The 12377-nt window shown below is 40.0% G+C and overlaps 2 protein-coding genes across 6 annotated transcripts in view; one reads left to right on the top strand and one right to left on the bottom strand.

The window, feature by feature from the left end:
* RPS6KB1 (ribosomal protein S6 kinase B1) overlaps positions 1-8982 on the bottom strand; it is a 40750-nt gene extending 31768 nt beyond the window's left edge. For 3 of the 5 annotated variants that reach the window (XM_041724484.1, XM_041724483.1, XM_041724482.1), the window contains exons 1-2: positions 8763-8981; positions 180-229 (exon numbers count right to left, since the gene is read on the bottom strand). In XM_041724484.1, coding sequence (XP_041580418.1) covers positions 180-229; positions 8763-8903 — 191 coding nt within the window. In that variant the 5' untranslated portion in view covers positions 8904-8981. Of the gene's footprint in view, positions 1-179; positions 230-8762 lie in introns of all 5 variants that reach the window. The other 2 variants (XM_041724481.1, XM_041724486.1) reach the window with 2 other exon arrangements.
* A 294-nt stretch (positions 8983-9276) lies between these two features.
* The window catches only part of TUBD1 (tubulin delta 1), a 39189-nt gene continuing 36088 nt past the window's right edge, over positions 9277-12377 (top strand). The window contains exons 1-2 of the mRNA XM_041727096.1: positions 9277-9395; positions 10570-10785. Coding sequence (XP_041583030.1) covers positions 10614-10785 — 172 coding nt within the window. The 5' untranslated portion in view covers positions 9277-9395; positions 10570-10613. The remainder of the gene's footprint in view (positions 9396-10569; positions 10786-12377) is intronic.

Genomic DNA, 12377 nt, shown 5'->3' on the forward strand with positions numbered 1-12377 from the left:
ATGACCTCAAAACCCAGGATATATTACTATATTGATGCTAAAGTCAATAAACTAAGTTTACGTATATGACTGGATAATTAAGAACAGGTTATTGGAATCGCATGATGGCTAGAAACTAGAAGTGATAAAACCTACTTGTAAGAAACATAGCACAATGAAATCTTTTCATATAAACTTACAGTTCATATGGTCCAACTCCCCCATGGTCCATGCTTTCATTTAACTGACCCTGAAAAATACATTAAAGTTGTAAAAATAATCTCATAAACATAAAATCAAAATACTTAATGTTTCACTCTACTACTAAAGGAGAAATGAATGAAATAAACCAGCTTAAAAATTCTCTATATTTTAATTACAGGCAAATGTGGTGATGAACAAAATAAGGTAGACAAGACTATAGGGGTTTCACTTTTAATTTTCTGTGACAATTAAGCTACAGATGCTACTCATCAATGATCTACAAAACTAGGTGATAGCTCCTTTAAAAAGTACATTTATTCAAAAGATACATCTTGTGTATTATGAAACTAAAGACACCATATTCTAAGTATGAGTTACTAAATCAAATGATTTACATAAAGTTATCAGCTATTCTGATATGATTCTGATATGCAAGACTAACATAACATATGTAACTACAACCTACCTAAGCCTAAGGTAACCACAAATAGTCCAAGATACTATAGTGTACAATGTGGCTGTACACAAATTAAGCATCACCCTCAAATTGTCAGGAATCACAATAGCCAAACATTTATTCTGGCCATAGTATAAATGGGTGCAAAATTTAATTAACTTTCTGTATGCTAAAAAAAAAAATAAATTAAAATAAATTAAAAAAAAACTTTCTGTATGCTAACACTGAACAATTTAAAAACAAAATTAAGATAACTCTGTTCACAATAACATCAATAAGAATAAAATAGCATCAGTTAGAAAAAATTTAACAAAGTATAAGACTTATACATTTGATAACTGTACAACATTGCCGAAAAAATTAAATAAGATCTAAATAAATCAAAAGACATTCCATGTTCACGGATCTGACAACTTAGTATTGTTTAAGATAGTTATACTAGCCAAATTGGTCTACAGATTCAACTCAATCCTATCAAAATCCCAAGTTACTTTCTTACAAAAATTGGGAAGCTGACCATAAAATTCATGCAGAAATGCAAGGGACCCAAAATAGCCAAACAATCTTGAAAAAGGAGAACAAAGTTGGAGAATTGACATTTCCTAATTTTAAAATGTACTACAAAGCAACAGTAACCAAGACAATGTGGTACTGTGATAAGAACAGACATATAGATCAATGAAATGGAATTAAGAGTCCAGAAACAAACCCTTACATTTATGGTCAACTAATATTTGACAAAGGTGCCAAGAAAATTCAATGGGAAAGAGGCAGTCTTTCAATAAATGGTGCTGGGACATCTGGATACCCACATGCAAAAAAATTACTTTGGTTCCCCACTTTACACCATACTCTACCATACTAAAAAATTAACTTAAAATTGATCACAGGCCTAGAGCACCTGGCTGGCACAGCTGGTTGGGTGCCTGACTCTTGGTATCAGTTCAGATAGTGATCTCCGGGCTGTGGGATTGAGCCCTGCATTGGGCTTCACACTGAGCATGGAGTCTGCTTGGGATTCTCTCTTCCTCTCCCTCTGCCCACCCTCACCCTCATGTTCTCTTTCTCTCTCTCTCAAATTAACAAATCTTTTTTTTTAAGATTTTATTTATTCATGAGAAAGAAAGAGCGCACACACAAGTGAGAGAGTGAGAGAGAACATGAGCAGGGGGAGAGACAGGGGAGAAGCAGACTCCTCCCTGAGCAAGGAGCCGACATAGGCTTAATCCTGGGAGTCGGATCATGACTTGAGCAGAAGGCAGATGCTTAACTGACTGAGCCACCCAGGCACCCTAAATAAATAAATATTTTTTGAAAATTGATCACAGGGCTAAATATAAGAGCTAAAACTACAAAACCCTTAAAAGAAACCAAGGATAGCCAATGATTTCTTAAGACACATCACCAAATGTACAAACAATTCAAGAAAAAAAAATCAGTAAACTAGACTTATTCAAAATTTAAAACTTTCGCACTTCAAAAGATACTATCAAGAAAGTGAAAAGAAAACCCACAGAATAAGAATATATAAAAGAACTTCTACAACTCAAAATTTAAAAATAACCCAATTTTGGGGGGCACTTGGGTGGCTCAGTCAATTAAGCATCTGCCTTTGGCTCAGGTCATGATCCCAGGGTCCTGGGATTGAGTTCCATGGCAGGCTCCCTGCTCAGCAGGGAGTCTATTTTTCCCTCTCCCTCTGCTCCTCCCCCCTGCCCTGCTGTCTCTGTCTCTTGCTCACTCTTTGTCTCAAATAAATAAAATCTTAAAAACAAAAAAACAAACAAACAAAAAAACAAACAGTATTGTAAAAATGGGTTAGAATTTGAATAGGTATTTCTCCAAACAATATACACAAATGGTCAATAAGCACTTGAAAAGATGTTCAACATCATCAGCCATTACAGAAATGCAAATGTAAATCAAAATCGCATTGAGATACCCCTTGACAGCCACTAGGATGACTATAATTAAAAAGACAGAAAGATAAGTTTGGCAAGAAGTACAAAAATTGGAACATTCATACACCACTGTCAGGAATATAAAATGGTACAATCTCTTTAATAGTTTGGTAGTTTCTTCAAAAATTAAACATAGGCTTACCATATGATCCAACAAATCTACTCCCAGTTATCTACCCAAGAAAAATAAAAATATAGGTACCACAAAGACTTGGGTACAAATTTTCATAGCAGCATTATTCACAACAGTCAAAAAATGGGAACTTCCATGAACATTAACTTGTGAACTGATAAATAAAATGTGGTTGATACATACAATGGAATACAATTTGGCTATATACACATACTATCACACAGATGATCTTCAAAACCGTTACGTTAAATGAAAGAAGACAAACACAAAAGTCCACATACTGAATGATTCAATTTACGTGGCATGTCCAGAAAAGGCAAGTTTATAGAGATGGAAAGTAGACCATTGGTTATCTAGGAATAGAGGTGGCAATAAGGAGGGAGTATAAATGGGCCCAGTTTCTTTTAAGGGTGATATAAATGTTCTAAAAATAAATTGCAGTGATGGTTGTACAATTCTATAAATATACTAAAAGTCACAGAATTGTTAAAAAAATAACTTGGCAGTAGAAATGCAGTTATTAATATTCTAAAATACAGCTTTAAAATGCCTATTCTTAACAAAATAAAATAAAATGACTATTCTTGGGGCCTGAGTTGGTTTAGCATCTATCTGCCTTTGGCTCAGGTCATGATCTGAGTCCTGGGATTGAGCCCCACATCAGGTTCTCTGCTCATGAGGATCTTGCTTCTCCCTCTCCTCCCTGCTCATGGTCTCCGTGTCTCTCTCTCTCTCTCTCAAATAAACAATAAATAAAATCTTTTTGAAAAATAAAAAGGAGGAGCCTGCTTCTCCCTCTGCCTTTGTCTCTGCCTCTCTCTCTCTCATGAATAAATAAATAAAATCTTAAAAAAAAAAAATTAGGGGATCCCTGGGTGGCGCGGCGGTTTGGCACCTGCCTTTGGCCCAGGGAGCGATCCTGGAGACCCGGGATCGAATCCCATGTTGGGCTCCCGGTGCATGGAGCCTGCTTCTCCCTCTGCCTATGTCTCTGCCTCTCTCACTCTCTCTGTGTGACTATCATAAATAAATAAAAATTAAAAAAAAAATTAAACCAAATGGATGCCTCAGTATCAAGGGCAAAAAAGTTCTTGCAGTTTCAACTTGAAACAGTTTCTTTTGGGGGCAGTGGCAGTTATGGTTAAAGGTTTGGTTAAAGGTTTGGTCCTCTCTGGTGCTTCACATAATCACCTACGATGATTCACTTTTAAGTGAATGGCTTCACTTTTAAAGACCAAAGACTAACTTCTTTTAAATGCAATAAAACTGGTAATATATAATTGTTTTTACTTTATTTTTTGTTGTTGTTTTGTTTTTACTTAGTGTTAGTTTTACTTAATTTTAAATTAAAGACCACAGAGTAGTTAACACTAAACCATGACTTTGAAGCCACCTAGAAAGATATGCCCTGTGGCTATGTTTCATTTCCGGAGCCAGCCATGCCTGTATTACCACCTGCATCTGTGTTTATAACTTCTTACTGTTACCTTCTAGAGCAGAAGCATTTGAGGCACAATGCTTTTCTGCTACTCCATGTTACCTTCAGAAAAATCTCACATCAGAAGCATCAGGCTAACATTACATAATACATAGACAACTATCTTTCATAGGAAACTTTCTAGTTAGATTTTTTTTTCTGCTGCTTTAAGCTTTATGACCCATCCAATGCTTTTTTTTTCCTGTGCTATGATTGACAAAGTGAATCCTGCTCATCTAAGGTACTTTACAAGATGTTGCAAACCAGCCCACCAAACTATTTCCAAAGTTTTAAATTAATATTGTATAAAAATTCAAGTTAATATGCCTAAAATCCCAATTAAAGAGGGAACATTTCATAAAAATGTAAATAAATTGTTAAAGAATAGGTGAAATATCCTTAATTCAGATATTCATTATACTGTTTATCTACTTGCCTGTTTGCTCAGTCATTTCCTTACAAAATAAGACTCAGTAACTCAATGAATTGGAAGAAAAGGAGTAAACATTGCCCAAAATCTTGAGCTATTTGCCTATTGTAATGCAAGATATGTACTGATGAGAGGTCTTTCTATAATTTTTCATAACCATGAATATTTGCTCTAGCACTGTTTTTCAAAGCACTAAAAAACTGTAAACTTTTTATCCAATAAAAATCTGATATTCCAACCTGAAATCTATGCAATAAACTTCTGTGAGTACTTCAAATTTTGAATTAGTAAAAATTAAGGATTAGACTTTTCCGGGATCATGCCCGGAGTCAAAGGCAGATGCTCAACCTCTGAGCTACCCAGGCACCCCTCCTCTGGAGATTTTCATTAGATTATGAAGATATTGGAAACTTATTTTCTGTGGAGGCACAAAGTTAAAAGTAATAGAAAAATCTAATCCAAAAAAAAAAAAGCAAAGTCTAATCCTTGGGACGCCTGGGTGGCTCAGTGCTTGAGCATCTGCCTTTGGCCCAGGGCGTGATCCTGGAGTTCCAGGATCGAGTCCCACATTGGGCTTCTGCAGGGAGCCTGCTTCTCCGTCTGCCTGTGTGTCTCTGCCTCTCTCTGGGTCTCTCATGAATAAATAAATAAAATCTTAAAAAAAAAAATCTTTAGAGGAAAACTTGCCCTCAGTTTCAAGTCAGTCTCCCCAAATCATACCATCACCAGTGAAAAGCAAACAAAAAAGACCTGGACCTACCCAGCCAGCTTCCCCTCCCCCAAAAAACCCTCTTACCCATTGCTTTTTAACACAGTCCTCTGAAATATTCAAACAGGGTCTTTTTGGGACCCCTAGGTGGCTCAGTGGTTGAGCATCTGCCTCCAGCTCAGGGCATGATCCCAGAGTTCTGGAATCAAGTCCCACATCAGGCTCCCCTATAGGGAGCCTGTTTCTCTCTCTGCCTATGTCTCTGCCTCTCTCTTGTCTCTCATGAATAAATAAATAAAATCTTAAGAAAAACCAACCAAACAGGGTCTTTTTTTAAAGTTAGGTAACAGACATTCAACTTTATCCATAAATGCATTCATTTACTGTCCTTTTCCTTTACTCAACGAAGAATTAACTATGCTGTATAAATACATATATTTGCTAATATAAATTTAGTCAGTGTGACATATCTAAAAAGGCACATATTTATAAATTTAAAAATTTAAAAATCCTAGTTTCAAAAATGTAGCACCTCTGGTATAACTGCATTTAAGTCTCTAGGCATAGATGAGGGTAAATCTGAACATTTGATTCCTTTGCAATGAGTAACACCAACAAGCTGTATTTCCATGAACTAGCTAACTGCTTAATACGCCAGAATATTTTAAGAGGGCAGTATTTTATATGGTTATTTCACATAATCCTCATTTTGCAGAGAACAAAAAAAAGTCAGAAAAATTAAGCAATTTATTCTAGGTCATACAGTGACAATGCCTAGAGGGATCTGAATGAACTTGGCACACCACAAAGAAGAACAGTATGAACAAGACTAGTAAAAACAATGAAGAAGGTGTGCAGTGAAGTCTGTAGGCTGAATGGAGTCAGAAGACACTACTAGTCAACTACTAGTTATCTATGTGGTCTTGGGCAATCACCTGTTTTATGCCTCAGTTTCTGTACTATAAAATGAAGAAGTGGGACTACTCTAATGTGCACTGATATTTTAAAAAGTGTGTGTACTAAATGTATATTTACAAATAGCCAGATTTTCCAAGAATCTAAGCTTCTCATCCTTTGGAATTTTAAAATTTTATTTTAGGGAATCCCCGGGTGGCGCAGCGGTTTGGCGCCTGCCTTTGGCCCAGGGCGCGATCCTGGAGACCCGGGATCGAATCCCACGTTGGGCTCTCAGTGCATGGAGCCTGCTTCTCCGCCTCTCTCTCTCTCTGTGACTATCATAAATAAATAAATAAATAAATAAATAAATAAATAAATAAATAAATAAATAAATTTAAATTTTATTTTAGAGATATCTGGATGTCACTGGCCAACTCAATCCCATTCTCAACTCTTTTTGCTTGTTTGTCCACCTTGAGGAACCTCTTAGAATAACATTCAAAAAAAATATTTTCAACTCCAAAAAGCATTGCTAAGTAAGATGTATTTTGCTGTTCCTCAAAATCCTCTTTACCTTTGCTTTTTCTCCAAAGTTCTCCTTCCCAGGGTAGAGGCCATATTTCTTTCTCTTTCGTATTTCTACCAATTTCTCTGGCCTCCTCTTCCACACACTCTCAAAAATCTGTTTGCTTGCATTTGCCAGCAAAATGAATGTACATGAGTAGGTGAAAAATACATCTTAAGGAGGGCCCAGTTTTTTTTTTTTTTAACGTTTTATTTATTTATTCATGAGAGACACAGAGACAGGCAGAGGGAGAAGCAGGCTCCATGCAGGGAGCCCAATGTGGAACTCAATCTCAGGACCCCGGGATTACAACCTAAACGGAAGGCAGACACTCAACAGCTAAGCCACCCAGGCGCCCAAGGAGGTCCCAGTTCTTAAAAGAAATCTTAATTCAGTGTTTTACTTCCAAGTGCTTTAATGTCTCTTGAATTATCCAGCTTTCTCTCCTGCCCTGCTTCAAAGCCACTGCCATATGGAGCCAATATAGTTAATGAGAGTATGCAATACATAGTGAAAGTAATTCCATATTTGTTTCAAATTGTATGTAGTGTATCAGGTATTCCACTAAAAGGCTAACTGGAATTCCATAGGCAAACATATTAAAAAGTACACATCTCAATACTTACCTTACACACTATGTGATTTTTATTTAGACTCATTTGATTATGAAAAGGATAATATTATTTCAGCCCACTTAGTTTCTTAAAATATCCAAAGCTCTTTATTTATAGTACCTGGATCTAGCAACAAGCAGGGCACAACTTACTTTCCTGAAGAGAAAATCAGGTGAGGAAAAGGGAAGCCCCTTACATAGAGCAAATATCTGACACCCGTCCTTAACTCATGTATTAACCTAGACAGTGGGATTCAGAACCTAAATTATCATGAGGTTATCACTGATGATCATTTGCCCACAATCAGTGATGTAGTATGACAGCAGTATTTTTGAACTTCAAGCGCAATTTCTGATTTTTCAATAAATTTATCTTGAAAAAAGAATATTCTTTATTCCATAAAGAACAACAAACTATTAAGACAGCAATGGTAAAACCAAGCTATGTATTAGGAAAAAACAATTCTAAATTTAGTACCCTAAATTACAGCAAGGAAAGCCCTCACACCACCATTCACAAGTCTCAGTTCAAGCAATTTATTTTTGGCAAGCCAAATCACAGCTGTCAACGCTGGTTTTTTTCCACCCCAAAATTACACAAAGTATTTCGAAAAAATGTAGACATCTTCAACTAGGGGAAAAGTTACAAATACCGTGTGTCGTTTTAAGTGCTTAAAAAAAAAATCACACGGAAGGGGGGGTTAAAAAAAAAAAAGCAAACAAACAAACCCTGGAAGATGCAGCAGAGCCCCCTTGCTCCCGAAATAAAACTCCTGGTGGCTGTAACAGCAGCGGCAGCGCTACTCCCGACAGAAGTTTTCAGCTGTCACTTCTAACAGCTGAGCGCTTCCTAGGAGAGAAGCGACAGGCCGAGAAGAGAGGTGGTTGTGGGAGGTCTGAAGATTTAATATATGAAATCTTATTCTCGAAGGGAAACCCTTCCGCACTTCACCGGCACTTCAGGGACACCCAGAAAGCGCAGTCCCCCTCCCCCCCAACACGCGCTTACACCCCTCGCGCCCCGCTACACTGAAGTTCAACAGCTCGAGGAATCGACCACGCACCCCTTCTCGCTGCCTCCACGAATAGATGCTCCGGGCTGCGCTGACCTGGGGCTACCGGCGTGACCTGCACCTGCGAGCCCCGCAGCGGCCTCACACCTAGTGCCAGGTCCGCCCCGCCCGCTCCCCCGCCTCGGACCGCGCGGCGCCTATGCTCCTCCTGGAGACTACTCGCGCCCGCCCGGATCTCCGCGCTCTCGGACGCGCCGGGCTTCCAGGGCCCGCGCCGCCGCCCCGGCCCTGTCACCTCGGGCCCCCCGGGACCCCGGGCCTCACCCCCTCCTCCAGCTCATCCTCAGAGCCCGCGTCCTCTGGCTGGTCCAGGTCTATGTCAAACACTCCTGCCATGTCCTCAGCTTCCCTGTCTCGGAAGTCCGGCGCTGGGTAAAAGCCGTCCCGCCTCCGTCGTCGCCTCATGGGCCCGGACCCGCTGCAGCCACCGCCGCTGCTGCCGCCATCACCGGCTGCTTGGGCTCAGTGCGTCTGCGCCTAGGCCCTAGACTGGCTCCTCAAGTTCAGCGCTAGAGCATGCGTACAAGGTTCTGTGAAGCCTAACTGTGGGCAATGAACATGCGTAGAGCTATCGCCTGGAACCGGGTGCTGGCAGAAACATGCGCAGAACCCCAGTCGAAGCCTCTTATGGTAGCTAGATCATGCGCATTGTTGGCCAAAGCGTTTGATGGACAATGAGCATGCGTACCATGTCTGAAGTTGATAAATTGAAATTGAACATGCGTAATTAACCTTTCTGAATGGGGCGTGGGGGGGGGGGGAACCCACAACAAAACTCTTCGTTTGTGAACATGCGCATTCGTTCTCCACAGCTTTTTTTGGTATTGAAAGTGAGCATGCGCATAATGAGGGGGTTGGCCCTCTGAAGTTTGAACAGAGCGAAACGGCTGGTTTTGGGTCTGTCAGTGAGTGGGGTTTATGGGGAGCCTCTGGGACTGGTGGGGAAAGGGAGAAACTTACCTTTCAGAACCTCAGTTTCCTTATCTATAAAACGAGAATACCTAGTTTGCAGGGTTGTTTGAAAATTAAAAGTACAGTGTGGCTCGAAGATCATTGCTCTTTCCAGTGCTGCATAAACCTGGTGTGAGGTCTTTACCAAAAATTATCTCATTTCGTTGTTAAAAGTGGTGAAGACTTGCTCTCCTATTTCATCTGACCCTCTCTTTCCAAGCTTTGTCTCCCTTGCTCTCTGCCTAAGCTAAATGCAGTCTTTCTTATGTTATTGTAGTTACCAGGCAGAAGGTGATCAGTAGAGAAAGAAAGTCATTATTTAGAAGAGAGAGAATTAAGGTTAATTAAATGTACAATTCTTTTTTCTTTTTTTAAAGATTTTATTTATTTATTAATTCTTGATAGACATAGAGAGAGAGGGGCAGAGACATAGGCAGAGGGAGAAGCAGGCTCCATGCCAGGAGCCGGATGCGGGACTCGATCCCCGGACTCCAGCATCACGCCCTGGGTCAAAGGCAGGCGCTAAACCGCTGAGCCACCCAGGGATCCCCTAAATGTGCAATTGTTGAGCTAACTTCTGCGTTTTGTGTGTCCCAGTAGTGTAAAGTACGTACTAGGAATTGCTTCAACTAACATTCATTTTGTTTTGTTTTGTTTTAAATGCATGTTTAGGGGCACACCTGCGTGGCTCAGCTGAGCCTTTGGCTCAGGTCGCCATCCCTAGGGTCCTGGGATCAAGTCCCACATCGGCTTTCTGTGAGGAGCCTGCTTCTCTCTATGTCTCTGCCTCTCTCTGTGTGTCTCTCATGAATAAATAAAATAAATATCTTTTTAAAAAATGCATGCTTAGGGACACAGTGGATACAAATCAGATTTCAGTAACTATTGAGCTGTCTATGAATGCATCTGGGTACAGTAAATTCCAAATCCCAAAACTACGTAGAGAAAGAAAACAACTTCCTTGAATGATTAGCTGCTTAGACAACATACCTGTTAAATCTATAACACGTTATATGGCATTTTAAAATTAATTTTTTAATCTATGTACATATGACATTTTATTTGTTCTTTGTTTATTAGTACTGTAATGGTTCTCAAAGACTATGTTTTTCTATTACAGGTTGTTTACTTTTTTGAGGGAATAGGTCTACTTTGCATCTCAGCATGTCAGTAGTAACAGTGCAACTTGGTCAGTGTGGCAATCAGATTGGTTTTGAAGTATTTGATGCTCTGTATAGTGACTCACACTGTCCCCAAGGACTCTGCTCTAAACGAGAAAATGAGGCATATCAAGCATCTTCCAAAGAAAGATTCTTTAGTGAGGAGGAAAATGGAGGTATGTGTGATCCATCTATAGTCCTCTCCTGTACTCTGACTCCTCTTCAAGGCCATTCTTCCACATGGCGTCTGAACCCCATTTCTTCACATCTTAATAGGGAATGACTTTGTTCTCTGCCCTTTTTTATATGTTAACAACCTTTGCCTCTCCAGTGGCAACTTCCCCTCAGCACATGAGCATGCTCAGATCTCACCAATCTAAAACCAGCCAAATAGGGGCACATGGGTGGCTCAGTCAGTTAGCTGTCTGCCTTTGGCTCAGGTCATGGTCCCGGGATTCTGGGATCAAACCTGGCATTAGGCTCCCTGCTCAGTGGGGAGTCTGCTTCTCCCTCTCCCTCTGCCTGCCGCTCTGCCTGCTTGTGCTCTATGTCTCCGTCAAATAAATAAATAAAATCTTTTAAAAAATAAGTACAAATAAAACCGACCAAACAACTTATGATTACAGCTTTTTAATTTTTTTTTTAAGATTTATTCCCTTGGGGATGTAGGCACTGTGGGGTGGTACAGAGTCCAAAGATTTGGAATAAGCTTTGCAATTTTTCTTTAGGTAAACTCTACCCCAATATAGGGCTGGAACTCATAACCCCGAGATTAAGTGTCCTTAAGTTGGATGCTTAATCGACTGAGCCAGCCAGGCACCCCAAGCTTTTCTTTTCCTTCTTATCTCTTTACCTTCCCATCTAAGATTCTCAAAGGAGAACCTCTTTAACCAACTTCAGTCCTGTTTTAGCCCTACACCCAATTGAAGTGCTCAAAGAAAAAAAAAAGTGCCAAAGAACAGATCCTAGTGGGGTGCCTGGGTGGCTCAGTCAGTTAAGCATCCAACTCTTGATTTCAGCTCAGGTCATGATCTCAGGTGGTGAGATCAAGCTCTATGCTGGGCATGGAACCTGGTAAAGATTCTCTCCCTTTCCCTCTTCCTTTCCCTGCCTCCCTCTCTTAAAAAAAAAAAAAAAAAAAAATCCTAGTAATCTTCTTATCACAAGATCCAGTGACTGTTTTTCTTTTCCCAGTTTTACTTCTCTCCTGGATTTTTTAATATTAACTATAAAACTTCCTCCTTAAAACTCCTCCTTAGGGGATCCTTGGGTGGTTCAGTGGTTCGGTGCCTGCCTTTGGCCCAGGGCCTGATCCTGGGGTCCTAAGATCGAGTCCCACATCGGGCTCCCTGCATGGGGCCTGCTTCTCCCTCTGCCTGTGTCTCTGCCTCTCTCTCTCTCTTTCTCTCTCTCTCTCTCTGTCTCTAATGAATCTTAAAATCTTAAAAAAAAAAAAAACAAAAACACTCCTCCTTAGTCTCTGAACTTTTCTTCTCCAGTGGTTGCATCTCAAGCTCTCTCTCCTCTGTCCTCACTCATATATTTCTCTTTGGGCAATTTCAGTTACTCTTGTGATTTGCTACTTCTTTGACGCTAATGACTCTAATCTGTAGCCTAGCTTCTCTTCCAGGCTGCAGACTGATTAGTGGACATCCGCATCTGCATTCCCATGTGTACCTCAAGCTCAACATCTCCATACCCTAGGGCATTCATTATCTTTCCTTTAGAAGTTGGGCTCTTACTGCCCACATACTGTCAAACATAATGA

This window comes from Vulpes lagopus, chromosome 12 (genome assembly GCF_018345385.1).
Source record: "Vulpes lagopus strain Blue_001 chromosome 12, ASM1834538v1, whole genome shotgun sequence".
In the NCBI taxonomy this organism is placed as follows: domain Eukaryota; kingdom Metazoa; phylum Chordata; class Mammalia; order Carnivora; family Canidae; genus Vulpes; species Vulpes lagopus.